Source organism: Salmo trutta, chromosome 25 (genome assembly GCF_901001165.1).
Source record: "Salmo trutta chromosome 25, fSalTru1.1, whole genome shotgun sequence".
Classification (NCBI taxonomy): Eukaryota; Metazoa; Chordata; class Actinopteri; order Salmoniformes; family Salmonidae; genus Salmo; species Salmo trutta.
In genome coordinates, this window is record NC_042981.1 from 26,525,300 (window position 1) to 26,542,119 (window position 16,820).

Sequence of the window (16,820 nt, forward strand, 5' to 3'; positions counted from 1 at the left end):
GGCATGCAAGCCTCCCCCTTTTTCCTCCAAACATAACGATGGTCATTATGGCCAAACAGTTTTATCCGACCAGAGGACATTTCTCCAAACTTTATTGCGTCAGGAGAGAGATACAGATGGACGCAGCTGCGCCAAAAAACCTCCAGCCAACAAGGCAAAGTGTAAAGCGCACAAAACAGTCACAAAACCTCAAATGTATAACAATACAGGCTTCGTGAAATAACACGGGAAAAAATACGTAACACACAAACAATTTCACACAAAGACATGAGGGGGAACAGAGGAATAAATACATGTAGTGTGATTGGGGAATGAAAACCAGGTGTGCAGGGAATAAGACAAAACAAATGGATAAATTAAAAATCGACCGCCAAATGCCGCCCAAACAAGGAGAGGAGCCGACTTCGGCGGAAGTCGTGACAGACAGGGAATTTTTACTTGGATTAAATGTCAGGAATTATGAAAAACTGAGTTTAAATGTATTTGGCTAAGGTGTATGTAAACTTCCAACTTCAACTGTATATCTGAGTATATAGAATATTTGCAACAGTAGTGTTTCATGAATAATTTAAAAAAATATGAAAGCATGAACGCCTATCTTCTTGACTGGAAAGCCCTACCCTTTGCTGAGGGTAAACATCAGTTTCATAATGCTCTCTCAGGATGTTATTGTTTTTATACCAAACCTGGGTTCAAATACTATTTCAGGTATTTTAATTACTTTTCAATATTTTTCAAAACAAGTATTCAGATACATATTTATTTGAAGTATTTGAATATTGGAACATATTTGGAAAATACACTCAAATATACTCCCATGCATTTAACCCAGCCATTTGGAAAATAGTATTTGAAATAAGGTATGAAATTACTTTCAAATACAAGTTGGTTGTCTATTTGATTTTTACAAATTAACCATTCAAATACTCAATTAAAAGTACTTATTTTGGGATGTGTATTTGAAAATACTCAAAAACACAGATTTTTTTTTTTTTTTTTACTCAAATACACATATATCTGAACAGATCTGATTTATACAAATTCTATATATTTATGTGTTTTCTTTAAGTTTTAATGCTATATTTTTCATTTACTTTGTAAAATATGTACATTTCATTGAATTTCTGTCTCTCTCTGTGTTTGTGCGTTTTGGCTCTCCCTTCTCCCATCAGATCTTGGACAGTCCATATTTTACACAACAACTTGCCTCCTGCCCTTTCTCAGTGACGATATTCTCAGCACTTTACCCTACACTATGATCTCCACTTTAGCTACATTCCCCCCATTCCTTCACAAAGACATCATTGAGTACCTCAGCACCTCTTTCCTCCCCATGGCTATATGTGAGTACAGCCACTCTGTATCAAACATCCATCTACATGCATGTGAAAAAAAACACTTTGTTGAATTCAAGACAAGTCATTAAGTGGGATAAGTATAATTTAATATGAGTAGTCATATGTTTTTAGCAGAAATGTCAATGTGCATCACCATGTCAAAGGAACTCCTTGGTTGGTGTCCTACCTTATGCACTACTTCATGAGGTTTAGGTTGTTTCTTCTCTTTTCTGACCTTTTTTAGTGGGTTCCACTAGAAGAGAAGGGGGCGTCCCAGCATATGTCAATCTCTCTGCCTCCTCCATGCTAATGATTGCTATGCAGTACACTTCCAACCCAGGTAAACATGTAACTTAGGTTATCCCCAACCAGTACAGTACGTCACAGTTTTTCTGTCGTGTAGCACAGCCTGTCTTTTGATTCATACTGTGTTGTACCTGCCACCTGCGTGACTTAAATATTTGTCTATTTGTTTCCAGTATACCACTGTCAGTTGTTGGAGTGTCTTATGAAGCACAAGCAGGAAGTGTGGAAGGTATATGTTCACAAATTGAATGTGTCATAATTCACATAGATTAGATGCCCAAACAACCCTCTCATACAGATGTAGGATCTTCATTTGATCACCCTGTAGAAGGAGAACTGCAACAGGGTGATGTCCATTAATTATAATCCACATAATCATTTACATTTTCTGTTGCTGCAGGATTATTTACCTGCTGTAGTAAACTTGCTCAAATTAAGATCCTACATCTGTAGATATGGAAAGTGTCAGTGAAAAGCTTTGTGACGGTCTTACACATTAGCTCATCACTATGGCCTGTGTTGTGCTGTGGCAGGACCTGCTGTATGTTATATCGTACGGACCATCCCAAGTCAAGCCTCCAGCCGTGCAGATGCTCTTTCATTACTGGCCAAACTTAAAGCCCCCAGGAGCCATCAGTGAATACAGTGGACTGCAATACACAGGTGAGGTTGCTTATGGTCTGCCTGTCAGGCTGTGCTTGTATGCAATACAGGTGTAGGATTTTTATTTGATCACCCTGTTGCAGGAGAACATTCCAGCAATACAGGACATACAGGACATTTGAGGTTTGAAAAGGCTTCTGAAGTTTGTAATTTTCACTTTGAAATTTCAGACTTGATTTTACGAAAAATGCATCATCCTCTACAAAAATGTCCATTAATTTTAATCCACATAATAATTCAGATTTCCTGTTGCAGCAGAATTATTTTCCTACTGTAGCAAACTGTCTCAAAATAAGATCCAACATCTGTAGATCTCAGGTTGCAGCAGTCTAACCCTCCTCCCACACTACCTTTTCCCCTTTCCTTCTTTCCCTCTATTCTATTCCCCCTGCCACAGCCTGGAACCCCATCCATTGCCAACACATTGAGTGTCACAATGCCATCAATAAACCTGCTGTCAAGGTAATGTCTGAGTAACTACTGTGCACTGTAGCCAATATAAAACACATACAAGACCAATATACTCAATGAGAACATCCATTGTGTACACAAACATAAAGTGAATACACACAGTATGTGCCAGATTGCCATGGTGTGTTAAAGCGTCTTGGTGTTTGCTGCTGTAAGCGCAATGTTAAATGAGCCAGGGATTGCTTGAGTCACTGTGGTAGTTCCGTAGGGTAATGATATCAGTGGCCACCCGACTCAAGGCCTGTTTGCTATGCTCAGCCTGTCTCTGCTCATCTGTGCTAAAAACGGACAAGTAGAGCAGAGACAGGAACAGGGGCAGGGACATGGGACGGATTTCAATTACCCAGGATTATAGAGGGTGTGTGTGTGTGTGTGTGTGTGTGTGTGTGTGTGTGTGTGTGTGTGTGTGTGTGTGTGTGTGTGTGTGTGTGTGTGTGTGTGTGTGTGTGTGTGTGTGTGTGTGTGTGTGTGTGTTGGGGGGGGCTAATTGGAAGCGATGACCCCATGCCGCCCCTGAGGATAGGGCGCCTGTAAGTGAGAGCAGTAAATTACAGAACACCATCTGAGCATCTAGGCCATAAGCACTGTAGCTTAATACAGGGCCATGCACAGATCATAGATAACTGAACAGAACCATATGCATGCAGCCAGCTGCAGAGACAGGTAAAGGGGACATTATACACACACACATTTATTTGAGTTTGAGGTGTTATCACGTGTCAGGGCACAAGCAGTGGAGAAATACGGTGTGGTATACACTTCTTATGACACCTACAGCTAGATATCCCTGCTACTACTGTATATTCCATCTGGATTCTGTAACTGTCTGTTGTCGCCCTATAGATGTGCATCGACCCCACCCTCTCCGTTGCACTGGGAGACAAGCCCCCTCCTCTATACATCTGTGAGGAGTGCAGCCAAAGGATAGCAGGGTATGTTGTTGTAACCTCTTTCTCTCCACATAGATGCCATTCCAAACATCACCTGCTGTCTGCTTCATTATTTTGGTCTTTATCCCAAGGGAGAAGCATCACCATGGTTACATAATTCCATTGCTGGAAGTGTATTTTCAACTGAGGTATTCTCAGTTAACTACAATTTGATTTACATATTCGTGTGACCTTTACAGAGACCATTCAGAATGGCTTGTTGATGTGCTCTTGCCCCAAGGTGAGTGTTAGCAAACAAGTATTAGCATTCAGGTTGCCATCTCTCTCTCTCTCCCTCTCTCACACACATATACAAGTACATACACGCACACATGTACCTCAAAATACCCCCAAAATAGAGTCAATCAGAGCGGAGTTATTTAGGCTGAGTGAACCCATTGTCTGTCTGTATGTTATATTGAAAATCTCTGTGGCCTCATTTTTACAGCTGAGATATCTGCTATTTGTCAAAAGAAGGTAAGACATGAACGTTGGTGCATTGATATGTGTTTGTGTTTGTGCTCTCATCAGCTCATGTAGTATTCATAGTGGTAAAACTCATGGCTAAACAAGAGTACCCCTTTCTTCTTCATATTAGAGAAACAAGTGAAGTAGACTGGTGAATAGAATTGTTTGCTAGTATTTGTTACTTCTCTGTTGGATGGCTTTGCTTACATAATCATGGACTGTGGCTGTGCCTCCCTTGCTATGTCACTGCTGGTTGTGTATAAATATCATGCCTTCATGCCAACATCCACCCAGTGTTCATTTAACCATGAGCAGTGAAAACTGCTGTGTAACTGATTTGAGGACAGGAGAGAGATAACCACTTGTGTCATTTTAAGTGGTGGAGAAAGAAACACTATGCTAGCCTGCTACAGGCTAACGGGGCCCAAAGAAGCTACAACTTGCACTTCGACATTTCATATAGCAGACCATTACATTTATCTCTGAAGTGTTTAAGGACCGTGCACTTTCATTTGGAGAGTCCATTCACTCGAACACTCCGTTCATTACTTGTCTAATGGATGGTCCAGTCTTAATGGAACTGGCAGGGCATGATGTTTGTTCCGGAACACAGTCCAAAGGCATAAAAGTTCCCCCTTGGTTCCCACGGAGACTGACACACAAATCTGTCAGGTAGTGTATCAAATCAAATCAAATGTTACGGGTGTAGACTTAACCGTGAAATGCTTGCTTATGAGCCCTTCACAACGATGCAGAGTTAAAAAAGTCTAATAAAAAGAAAAGACTAAGCTGAGCAGCTGCCCAGGGTTGTCATGGGAAACAGCTGTCCTACATCTAGTTCATCCAGCAGTAGTTTTAATCCTCACACAGCCTTTTCAATAGGCTTTGTCCCACTGTAGAAAGCTCTTACCTGGATCCACGCCAGCTCTCTCATTATCAGCACACATTGTTCTATCTGAGATGTGATTGCTTGTCAGAGTTACAGCTAGGATAGAGATTGCTTTCACAGTGCTCTGCAGTTACAGTATAGGATATACTGTAGTGCAGTGTTCCCCAACCCGCAAGTGATTTTATTTGGCTCCCCAAGTTTTCTGAGCAAAATTGTTTTTTATTTGTTTTTGTTGGACATAGAAGACTGTAAAAACACCAGTAAATTAGCTCCAAGTGATTAGAATTTTGGAAATCTGTTCCAAAGGATTCCCATGCATAATAGTGATAATAGTAATAATGTGATCGTATACAAATGTAAGCAAGGTTTGAAATGATGATATTTTAGTATCTGTTTGGGCTTCTTGTGGTCAATTTGCTGTACTGTATCCATTGACCAGGTTTTCACCATTGTCAGTTGTATGTTTTTGTAAAGATTACAGAGAGAGATGGGGAGAAGACAGGAAGAGAACAGAGGGAGAAGATCTGTTCATTTGAAAGGCCGAAGGTTTCAGTGGCTGACCAGATTAAACCAGTCCCCCTATTGCCACCCTTGTTATTTAAAAAAATAAATAAGACACCATATGTACAGTCTCTATCTAAGAATGATGCTATCTGTCCCATGGCAGCCTATTCATTAGCATACAGACACAAAAAGAACACCACTCGTTCTTTTAATTTAGGACGTTTACACATCAATGAATTTATTGAGGCATAGGACCGTTTAAGGAAAGCTTTTTTTCACAGTGAAAACAGTTTATTAGGATTCTTATATCTTATAGTTTCTAAATGATACGAGGAGTTGTTTTATCTCATTGTCCCCTCTGTCTTGTAGAACTGTAGCTCTCATGTCAGGAGGGCAGTTGTCACCTGCTTCTCAGCTGGTTGCTGCGGGCGCCATGGCAACCGACCCGTCCGCTACTGCAAGCGTTGCCATGTCAACCATCACAGCAGCGAGGTGGGGACTGCGGCGGAGACCCATCTGTACCAGACCTCCCCACCTCCCATCAACACCCGCGAGTGTGGGGCAGAGGAGCTGGTGTGTACTGTGGAGGCTGTTATCAGGTATTTTTATTTGTATTTGGTGCATTTTTATTTGTATTTTTTTATTTAACATTTATTTAACTAGGCAAGTCAGTTACGAACAAACTCTTATTTAAAATGACAGCCTACCCAGGCCAAACCCTAACCCAGACGATGCTAGGCCAATTGTGCGCCGCCCTATGAGACCCCCAATCATGGCTGGTTGTGATACAGCATGGAATCGAACCAGGGTCTGTAGTGACGCCTCTTGCACTGAGATGCAGTGCCTTAGACCGCTGTGTCACCATCAGAGACAACACAGGCAACCAACCGCATGCTTCACAGTAGCACTGTATTCAACCACAGTTATCTCTCTATCACTATCTGTCTATTTCCCTCTGTCTTTCTGTCTGTCTCACTCTTTATTCCCCCTCTCTCCATCCATCTATCAACATCAGTCTACTGAAGGAGGCAGAGATCCACGCGGAGCTGCGTGAGTTTGAGCTGAACAGGCGTCGTCAGATGGGCCTGTCTGCCTCCCACCACTCCCTGGACAACATCGACTTTGACAACAAGGAGGACGACCAGCACGACCAGAGGCTCCTCAGTCAGTTTGGCATCTGGTTCCTGGTGCGTGGCTCGCTGGTCTATTACTCACTATCACTGTCGAGAGATTAGGATGTTGACACACCTGTCTGGGCTCTTATTACAAGCCTGTGCTGTACTCTCTTCATAGTGCAACATTACAATGCTTTAACCGTATCCGTCTCCGATCTTGGAAGCCCCTGACTGACCATGTTACACCCTATCCTTGCCCCCACCCCTGAAGGTGAGCCTGTGCACCCCCAGTGAGAACACGCCCACTGAGAGCCTGGCGCGGCTGGTGAGCATGGTGTTCCAGTGGTTCCACTCCACAGCCTACATGATGGACGACGAGGTGGGCTCCCTGGTGGAGAAGCTCAAGCCCCAGTTTGTCACCAAGTGGCTGAAGACCGTGTGTGACGTGCGCTTCGACGTCATGGTGATGTGCCTGCTGCCCAAGCCGGTGGAGTTTGCCAGGGTGAGGAGGAGCGGGGAAGGAGAAGGGGTGTTGGAGTGTAAAGGCGGCTCAGGAAGTGTTCATGAGGGGTTGTAGGGTGTAATGTTGGGTGTAGTGTAGTATGAGGTTAGGAATGTTTCTCTGGGGACAATGCACACTGGAGGGACAGTGTGTGATGGTTGTGTTTTTTGGTGAATATCCCCCTTGGTTATACCTGACCTTGTGTATGTGTCTATGTACCCATATCCCCAGGTGGGGGGTTACTGGGATAAGTCTTGCAGCACGGTGACCCAGCTGAAGGAGGGGCTGAACCGGATCCTGTGCCTGATCCCCTACAATGTGATCAGCCAGCCGCTATGGGAGTGCTTCATGCCAGAGTGGCTGGAGGCCATCCGCACTGAGGTGCCTGACCAGCAGCTCAAGGAATTCAGAGAAGTGCTCAGGTACTGTATACTGGACCTCCTCCAAGTCACCTAGTTCAATGTACCACCTCCTCTACTTCAATGGTGTGCTATGGTTACTGATCACGCACAAATCATTTTCTGTCTTGTGAGAATAACAGAATGTTATGTGAAATGATATGTGACTATGTGTAACACACAGTGAAAATGGTTTCCATTGTCCCATTGTCCCATTGTCCCATTGTCCCATTGCATTGTCCCATTGCTAGTGATACACCTGAGAGGGGATATACCAAAATGCTCAACTCTAAAAGCATGGCCCCTCCCTCCTCACCCCTCTGTTTCCCCTGCAGCAAGATGTTTGACATTGAGCTGTGCCCTCTGCCCTTCTCCATGGAGGAGATGTTTGGGTTCATTAGCTGCAGGTTCTCAGGCTACCCAGCCTCTGTGCAGGAGCAGGCTCTGCTCTGGCTGCATGTGAGTATAAGGCCTGTGGCTTTTTATGAGGATCCATTTCATATTGTGTGGTTGAAATGAAATGAAATGAACAGGTTGTCATGATGTGTATGCCTGTGCAGGGGCTGTACTGAATATGGAACTGGGTCACAAGGCTAGCATGAGACTGGAGTTCTGAGAGTGAGAGAGGAGGGATTTTGCTATTGATTCCATATGCACTCACAGTCTGCTGTCCTATATACGTGGAAGGGTTTCTTTCACGCCTGTGATAACAGACACCAAAGTAATTAAATCTGAATATATACAGTTGAAGTCGGAAGTTTACATACACTAGGTTGGAGTCATTAAAAATTATGTCGTGGCTTTAGAAGCTTCTGATAGGCTAATTGACATTATTTGAGTCAATTGAAGGTATACCTGTATACCTGAATGTATTTCAAGGTCTACCTTCAAACTCAGTGCCTCTTTGCTTGACATCATGGAAAAATCAAAAGAAATCAGCCAAGACCTCAGAAAAAAATTGTAGACCTCCACAAGTCTGGTTCATCCTTGGGAGCAATTTCCAAATGCCTAAAGGAACCATGTTCATCTGTACAAACAATAGTACGCAAGTATAAACACCATGGGACCACGCAGCCGTCATACCGCTCAGGAAGGAGACGCGTTCTGTCTCCTAGAGATGAACCTACTTTGGTACAAAAAGTGCAAATCAATCCCAGAACAACAGCAAAGGACCTTGTGAAGATGCTGGAGGGAACAGGTATAAAAGTGTCTATATCCACAGTTAAACGAGTCCTATATCGGCATAACCTGAAAGGCCACTCAGCAGGGAAGAAGACACTGCTCCAAAACCGCCATAAAAAAGCCAGACTACGGTTTACAACTGCACATGGGGACAAAGATCGTACTTTTTGGAGAAATTTCCTCTGGTCTGATGAAACAAAAATAGAACTGTTTGGCATAATGACCATTGTTATGTTTGGAGGACAAAGGGGGAGGCCTGCAAGCCGAAGAACACCATCCCAACCGTGAAGCATCATATTGTGGGGGTGCTTTGCGTCAGGAGGGACTGGTGCACTTCACAAAATAGATGGAATCATGAGGAAGGAAAATTCTGTGGATATATTGAAGAAACATCTGAAGACATCAGTCAGGAAGTTAAAGCTTGGTTGCAAATGGCTCTTCCAAATGGACAATGACCCCAAGCATCCTTCCAAAGTTGTGGCAAAATGGCTTAACTGCTAGCGGAACGCCTCACCAATATCCAATGGTAGAGCGTGGCGCGAAATACAAATACCTCAAAAATGCTATAACTTCAATTTCTCAAACATATGACTATTTTACACCATTTTAAAGACAAGACTCTCGTTAATCTAACCACATTGTCCGATTTCAAAAAGGCTTTACAGCGAAAGCAAAACATTAGATTATGTCAGGAGAGTACCCTGCCAAAAATAATCACACAGCCATTTTCAAATCAAGCATATATGTCAAAAAACCAAACCACAGCTAAATGCAGCACTAACCTTTGATGATCTTCATCAGATGACACTCCTAGGACATTATGTTATACAATACATGCATGTTTTGTTCAATCAAGTTCATATTTATATCAAAAAACAGCTTTTTACATTAGCATGTGATGTTCAGAACTAGCATACCCACCGCAAACTTCCGGTGAATTTACTAAATTACTCACGATAAACGTTCACAAAAAACATAACAATTATTTTAAGAATTATAGATACAGAACTCCTTTAGGCAATCGCGGTGTCAGATTTTAAAATAGCTTTTCAGCGAAAGCACATTTTGCAATATTCTGAGTAGATAGCTCAGCCATCACAGGCTAGCTAATTTGACACCCACCAAGTTTGGTGCTCACTAAACTCAGAATTACTATAAGAAAAATTGGATTACCTTTGCTGTTCTTCGTCAGAATGCACTCCCAGGACTTCTACTTCAACAACAAATGTTGTTCTGGTTCGAAATAATCCATAGTTATATTGAAATAGCTCCGTTTTGTTTGTGCGTTGAGGTCACTATCCGAAGGGTGACGCGCGAGCGCATTTCGTGACAAAAAATGTCAAAATATTCCATTACCGTACTTCAAAGCATGTCAAACGCTGTTTAAAATAAATGTTTATGCTATTTTTCTCGTAAAATAGCGATAATATTCCAACCGGGCGACGTTGTATTCATTCAAAGACTGAAAGAAAAACATGGAGTCGTCTCGTGCACACGCAGCTCCAGTGTCATTGTTCCCTGCCTGACCACTCACAAAAACTCTTGCTGTTTTTCGCCCAGAGACTGCAGAGACGTCATTCCACTTTCTGGCGCCTTCTGAGAGCCAATGGAAGGAAGCCTTAGAAAATGTCACGTTACAGCAGAGATGCTGTATTTTTGATAGAGATGCCACAGAAGGAGAACAAATTGTCAGACAGGACACTTCCTGTATGGAATCTTCTCAGGTTTTGGCCTGCCATATGAGTTCTGTTATACTCACAGACACCATTCAAACAGTTTTAGAAACTTTAGAGTGTTTTCTATCCAAAGCCAATAATTATATGCATATTCTAGTTTCTGGGCAGTAGTAATAACCAGATTAAATCGGGTACGTTTTTTATCCGGCCGTGTAAATACTGCCCCCTATCCCTAACAGGTTTTAAACAATTTAAAGGCAATGCTACCAAATACTAATTGAGTGTATGTAAAGTTCTGACCCACTGGAAATGTGATGAAAGAAATAAAAGCTGAAATAAATCATTGCCTCTACTATTATTCTGACATTTCACATTCTCAAAATAAAGTGGTGATCCTAACTGACCTAAGACAGGGCATTTTTACTAAGATTACGTTTCAGGAAAACTGAGTTTAAATGTATTTGGCTAAGGTGTATGTAAACTTCCGACTTCAACTGTATTTAGGTCACACATACTACAGGAATATATGTAAAGTACTACATCCACATTTCTATCCGCTTATATACGTCTTCTCTTTTGCCTCTCTTAATGTCTCTGTTGTCTGTTTGTGTGTTTTATATGTGTGTGTGTATGTGTAAACCTGTTAACCTAAACCTGTTGTCATTGTGTCGTGTGTGAGTTTGGTGTGCATCTTTGCATGATCTCTTGTGTGTTTGTGTACCTGTTGGTGTATGTGTGTGCGTGTCTGGTTGGACACAGGTGTTGTCAGAGCTGGACATTGTGGTGCCTCTGCAGCTGTTGATCGGGATGTTCTTTGACGGGGTGAACTCAGTGAAGGAACTGGCCAATCAGAGAAAGACTCGAGTCTCAGATCTAACTGGTGAAAATACTGAGGCTCGGAGGGTAAGATGTCGTACTAGTTATCAACTCCCATGAAAAACTACCTAAATTACACAGAAATAAGCTATTATCACTCAAATTTCCTCTCAATGAAACAGTAAGAGCAGAACAAATGAGCTGAGGAACTATACAGTTTACATCCACAATCTGAAAATGCTTGTTATCTATTTACCCAGCTAGCACATAATGTTCTGAGAACCATATGTTTCTTAGAGCTTGGTGAGAGTGTGGTTGGCCTATGGTTATTTTGCATACAACCTTCCCACAACTTTCTGGGAATGGTGCAGGAGAGTTGCTTGGTTGCTTGGCAGCACATTTAAGGAACTTAACAAACAAAAAAACATTATTTGCTGGGTGTTTCATTACTTTAACAGAATGTTTCCTAAAAGTTCAAGCATATTTTGGTAATGTTCTAGGAACGTTCTCCAACTGGTTTGGCATTGGGAATGTTCTCAAATAGTTCAGAGAACGTTAAGTAACAATGTTCTTTTGTGGGAATTTCAATTCTTCAGCATAACATTTCCTACAGGTTTCCTCGTGGTTCTATTTAAAGTCATGTTCTCAGAACATTAAGAAAACTTTCCATAAAAACCACAAGAAAACCTTAGTAACTTTCAAAGAACGTTTTAATAATGTTATTTAAAAACATACATTTTGTTCTCAGCATCAACAAAACTCTCTATCCTTTGTCTTGTTAAGTGTGTTCAGGTGTGTAGGCCGCACCCACTAATTGGCCACACCTGATCTTAATGAGTGCTTGTTTCCTTTGAAATGGGGTCTGTTTGAATAGACTGAAATGAACAGCTTTATATGAGTAAAAAAAAACATGTCTACATTCCATGGATAGAGAACAGAATATCATAGGTTTCAATCTCCCTGACGCCATTCAACAATAAAAAAGAAATGTGTATGCATGATTAATGCCTAAGCAAATCAATGTCCATGTGTCCTATTTGTGATTGGAGTTCAAAACAGTTAACCTAAGCAAGCAGTGTTATTCAAAGTCATATTGAAACGTTCTCAGAACGTTATTTAATTACCTTAAAATAACCTATCAAACCTCCCAGGAAAACTTTTAGGGAACCGTAATAAAACATTCTCAGAACCTCCCTGCAACCTAAAAATGTACTTCCCAGAACAGGCAACATTTTCACTTCTGTTCTCAGAACGTTCAAAAAATGTTCAGTTTTACCAGCCAGGGAACTTGCCTTCGTTCCAAGAACCAATGGGAAACCAAAAAAGTATGTTCCTACAACTTCCAAGGAACCAAATATGCTAGCTGGATACCCTCTATTGTCAACCATCCACAGGCATGTGCGTTGCCCTGGTTACTGCTGAAGTCTAAATATAGTCCTATTTAAGGGGCTTAATTGAGCTCTGCCATCATTCAGATTTATCTGTGAAAGTTAAAGCCTTTGGCTCATCTATCCACAGTATATTTCTACACCTGAATACACCTTGATAACTTGGAGGGTAGATCTCATGACAGTACAATTATGGAACGATGATACGTGTGTGTGTGTGTGTGTGTGTGTGTGTGTGTCATGTCCCTAGGAAAGTGTGGTTTCAGATCCAGGCCATCTTGGGCCGCACAACACTGTGAGCCCGTTCCCCAGTCCGTTCCGGAGCCCATTCCGGAGCCCCCTGCACTGCAGCCCCTTTAAGAACCTGGGCCATGCTACGGGACACTGTGCCCTGGACCTGGACTGTGACGACGATGACATGAACCTGGGCTGTTTCATTCTCATGTTCGACCTCATCCTCAAACAGGTGGCAAGCCCATACACTGCAGACATAGGTTCAATTATAGAGTACTGTTACATTTTACAATACCTCATTGAATACATCAGAGCCACCAAGCTGAGTTCTGTCCCACTTTCTATTTATGTGGGTTCTCCTGTTCAACAATGTTGTAGTGCTTCCTTACCACTACTAATAATTTCATCCATTTGTAAAGCGCTTTCCATTATACAGAATAATCTCAAAGTGCATAATCTAAAAAATAAAAAGCAAATAGAAAAAAATGGACACAACTAGACAGGGCAACTGACACGATAAACCCAGCTACAATGTCCTTGTCCAGATGGAGCTCCAGGATGACGGCGTGATGCTCGGTCTGGAAAGCAGCCTGGGGAAGGACATTGTGGGCATCATCAACAACGTCTTCCAGGCCCCATGGGGGGGCTCCCACACCTGTCAGAAGGACGAGAAGGCCCTGGAATGCAGCCTGTGCCAGTCCAGCATTTTGTGCTACCAACTAGGCTGTGAGCTCCTGGAGAGACTCACCCCCAGGGAGGAGATACGTCTGGTGGTGAGACACACAAGCAGACTCCTGTAAAAACAACATGAAGGATGTCCTGAATTGGTCCAATTGTTTTTCAATGGTTTGTAATTCTTACTGTATTTGGTTGTCAGTAGACATTATTGTGTCTTGACTATAGGAGTCAACAGACATCTTGGAGGACACATTGCTGTTGCCTCAAGTGTTTGGGCCTGAACAACGGACAAAGCAAGGGGCAGAGGAAGCGGACAACCCTGCCAGCACACACACTGACAACCCTACAATTCAAAGTTACTCTCCTGACAACCCACGTATGTATCCATGGCAAACTAAGGCTTGGGTTGGAAGGGTTTTGGATTGAGTACAGAATATCTCAGTGTACTGATACAGATCTGATGAAACACAAGCAGAACAATTCTCAGTTGTGTAGGTGTAAACACCCCAGCGTTACCAAAATCTAATCCCAAATGAAGAAAAAAATATGAGATGAACACTTCTCTGTAACAGTTCAGATGCTGCGTGCAACATGAAAAGGAAACACTGCATAGTTTCTCCTCTGCTGGGGAATTCTCTCTTTTACAGCAAAGATTTCTCTCTTACAGCAATGAAGAATAATGCTGATAAGAAGTTTTCCTACCAGCAGCTCCCTGTGTCTCTCAAGCTAATATACACTATTCTGCAGGTACCTGCCAGTCCACCTTTGTCCAGTGTTAAGGGATCTTGTCATGTACAGATATAAATTGTCTATACAATATAATAGATGCCTAATCAAAGACAATAATCCTGTATCCTCATTAGAAAAGACTGAGTGAGCAAAGGAAATGTACCTTTTGTTCCCTTTGTAGGAAATGTCTAAGTTTGAGGAGCCTGATATCTTGTTCAACATGCTGAACTGTCTGAAGATCCTGTGTCTCCATGGAGAGTGTCTGTACCTGGCCCGTAAGGACCACCCCCATTACCTGGCCCACATCCAGGAGAAGATGCTCATTCCCAGGTCAGCAAAGTCACCATCACCGCATGGTGCCCCTCCTGCAGTTTCACACGTAGCTTGTTGTTTGTTTACATAAATCTCTACTAGTACTTTCTTTAAACATGCCTTGAGCCATGAGATGTAGCTACATGCAGAAACTGAAATCGTTGATCTTGATGTCAGTTGTACTTGATCATCAAATACGTGAAGAGCAGCCAGGTATGTGTGTGTGTGTGTCTAATGTGATATGTGTGTTCCAGCCTGTGGACCATGCTGAAGTCCGAGTTCTGCCAGCTGGCCTCCCTGGCCGTGCCCCAGCTTCTGCATGCCCTCTCCCTCTCCCACGGAGCAGACATCTTTTGGAACCTGGTGGACAGCAACTTTAACAGCAAGGACTGGAAGATACGCTTCGAAGCAGGTGAATTATATATGAGCCTCCATCTCACGTGTGTGTGTGTGTGGGGGAGGGTGGGGGGTACTGTATGTGATGATATGAATGAATCATGAGGGGAGGACCTCCACCTCTGTCCTATAATCCCCCCAACAAACCCCTGTCTGCAGACATCTCCTCCCTGCATCACCATGGTTAGTTACTACAGTATGCGTCTCTAGCATGCAGCACAGAGGAATTGTGGGATTATTAATCAGATCCTTCTCTCCCTGTGATTGGCAGAGAGGAGCAATGTGTGACCTTGAGACAGAGTCAGAGGACAGTGTCTCTGGCAGCATGAATATACTGTAGACACTGAGGGTAGATCATTACTAAATATAAGTTAGGTTAGATACAAATATCTATCTTTGATTTCATTTTTTGCTTTTTTATTGTGACATTGTCACAGAGCACCAATAAAGGGAAAGGGAAAGGGGGATACCTAGTCAGTTGTACAACTGAATGCATTCAACTGAAATGTGTCTTCTGCATTTAACCAAACCCCACTAAATCAGATTAGAATATAATATAATAATATCAGTCTGTTACATTCACATTAAATCATTTAACAGACTCTGACTTTAAACAGCATAGAAAGTAGATGTTTATTACATATTGCTTGCAAAATAACATGAACAATTGCTAAGGGAAATAATGTGTCATGGCTACAGGTTGTGTACACACGTGAACCGTAGGATGATGATCATGAATTTTAATTATCTAATTATGGCCTCATATTAGCTATTCTGAAACAGATGGTAATTTACTTGTCTGTGTAAATCAACCCAAAAAGACACCAGTTGGGTGCCAAATAATCACTATGGCCCACAGGCAATCTGGCTACAATAATATCTCCACACTGCCATCTAGTGACACTGTACATTACCCATCAGTGTTAGAGTGATGCTGCTTTTAACATTATCCTTTGCAGTGTCCTATCAAACTAAATGTGACATGGCGCTGAGATGTTGTCTTGTGCCCTGTCTGTGTTGTCATGGTAACTCCCAGTGGAGAAGGTGGCGGTGCTCTGTCGGTTCCTAGACATTGGTTCTTTGACGAAGAACCACCTGCTGAAGTACTCCCTGGCCCACGCCTTCTGCAGCTTCCTGGCCTCTGTGGAGGATGTCAACCCGGCTGTGGCCACACGCGCCAGGCTGCTGCTGGACACCATCAAGAGCCCAGCACTACAGGTGACTAACAGAGCTCTATCTAGGCCAAGATAAATACTATTAAACTGCCATACAACCACTTTTCATGTGACAATTGATAACGTGTATGGAGTCTTTCTTGTCCTGGAGGACAAATTGCTTTGCAGCAAGTCAGCAAACACGTTTTTATTGATGAATAACACAAAAACATGTAAGTGCAGTGCTAACACTTGTTTATGTCTGTGTATGTGTGTTTGTGTGTCTGCAGGGTTTGTGTCTGTGCCTGGACTTCCAGTTCGACACGGTGGTGAGGGACCGGCCCATCATCCTCAGCAAGCTGCTGATGCTGCACCACCTGAAGCAGGAAGTCCCTGCCCTCAGCTGGGAGTTCTTTGTCAACCGCTTCGAGACGCTCTCCCTGGAGGCCCAGCTCCACCTGGACTGCAACAAGGAGTTCCCTTTTCCCACCAGTACGCCTAGCTGGGGGATTTTATCAGTTACATAGTCTGCAGAATAGAATTTACACTATGACTTATGTTCAATACAACAAACCAACCATGTAGGGAAACATAAAGCTGTGAAATCAGAACATTACAGTTCATGTTTGTGTGGTGGAGGTGTGTTAAGTGTTATGAGACATAGGCACATTGA

The 16,820-nt window shown here is 42.6% G+C and overlaps 1 protein-coding gene across 1 annotated transcript in view; it reads left to right on the top strand.

Annotated features, from left to right (window-relative positions):
* LOC115162271 (protein unc-79 homolog) overlaps window positions 1–16,820 on the top strand; it is a 51,930-nt gene that overhangs the window by 12,915 nt on the left and 22,195 nt on the right. The window contains exons 4-25 of the mRNA XM_029713420.1: window positions 1,173–1,343; window positions 1,582–1,677; window positions 1,817–1,872; window positions 2,177–2,306; window positions 2,704–2,768; window positions 3,621–3,709; window positions 3,907–3,947; window positions 4,155–4,183; window positions 5,937–6,166; window positions 6,583–6,754; window positions 6,954–7,184; window positions 7,416–7,606; window positions 7,918–8,041; window positions 11,200–11,343; window positions 12,895–13,110; window positions 13,424–13,651; window positions 13,782–13,932; window positions 14,224–14,303; window positions 14,467–14,615; window positions 14,852–15,009; window positions 16,030–16,211; window positions 16,438–16,639. Of these exons, the coding sequence (XP_029569280.1) occupies window positions 1,173–1,343; window positions 1,582–1,677; window positions 1,817–1,872; window positions 2,177–2,306; window positions 2,704–2,768; window positions 3,621–3,709; window positions 3,907–3,947; window positions 4,155–4,183; window positions 5,937–6,166; window positions 6,583–6,754; window positions 6,954–7,184; window positions 7,416–7,606; window positions 7,918–8,041; window positions 11,200–11,343; window positions 12,895–13,110; window positions 13,424–13,651; window positions 13,782–13,932; window positions 14,224–14,303; window positions 14,467–14,615; window positions 14,852–15,009; window positions 16,030–16,211; window positions 16,438–16,639 (3,135 nt within the window). The remainder of the gene's footprint in view (window positions 1–1,172; window positions 1,344–1,581; window positions 1,678–1,816; window positions 1,873–2,176; window positions 2,307–2,703; window positions 2,769–3,620; window positions 3,710–3,906; window positions 3,948–4,154; window positions 4,184–5,936; window positions 6,167–6,582; window positions 6,755–6,953; window positions 7,185–7,415; window positions 7,607–7,917; window positions 8,042–11,199; window positions 11,344–12,894; window positions 13,111–13,423; window positions 13,652–13,781; window positions 13,933–14,223; window positions 14,304–14,466; window positions 14,616–14,851; window positions 15,010–16,029; window positions 16,212–16,437; window positions 16,640–16,820) is intronic.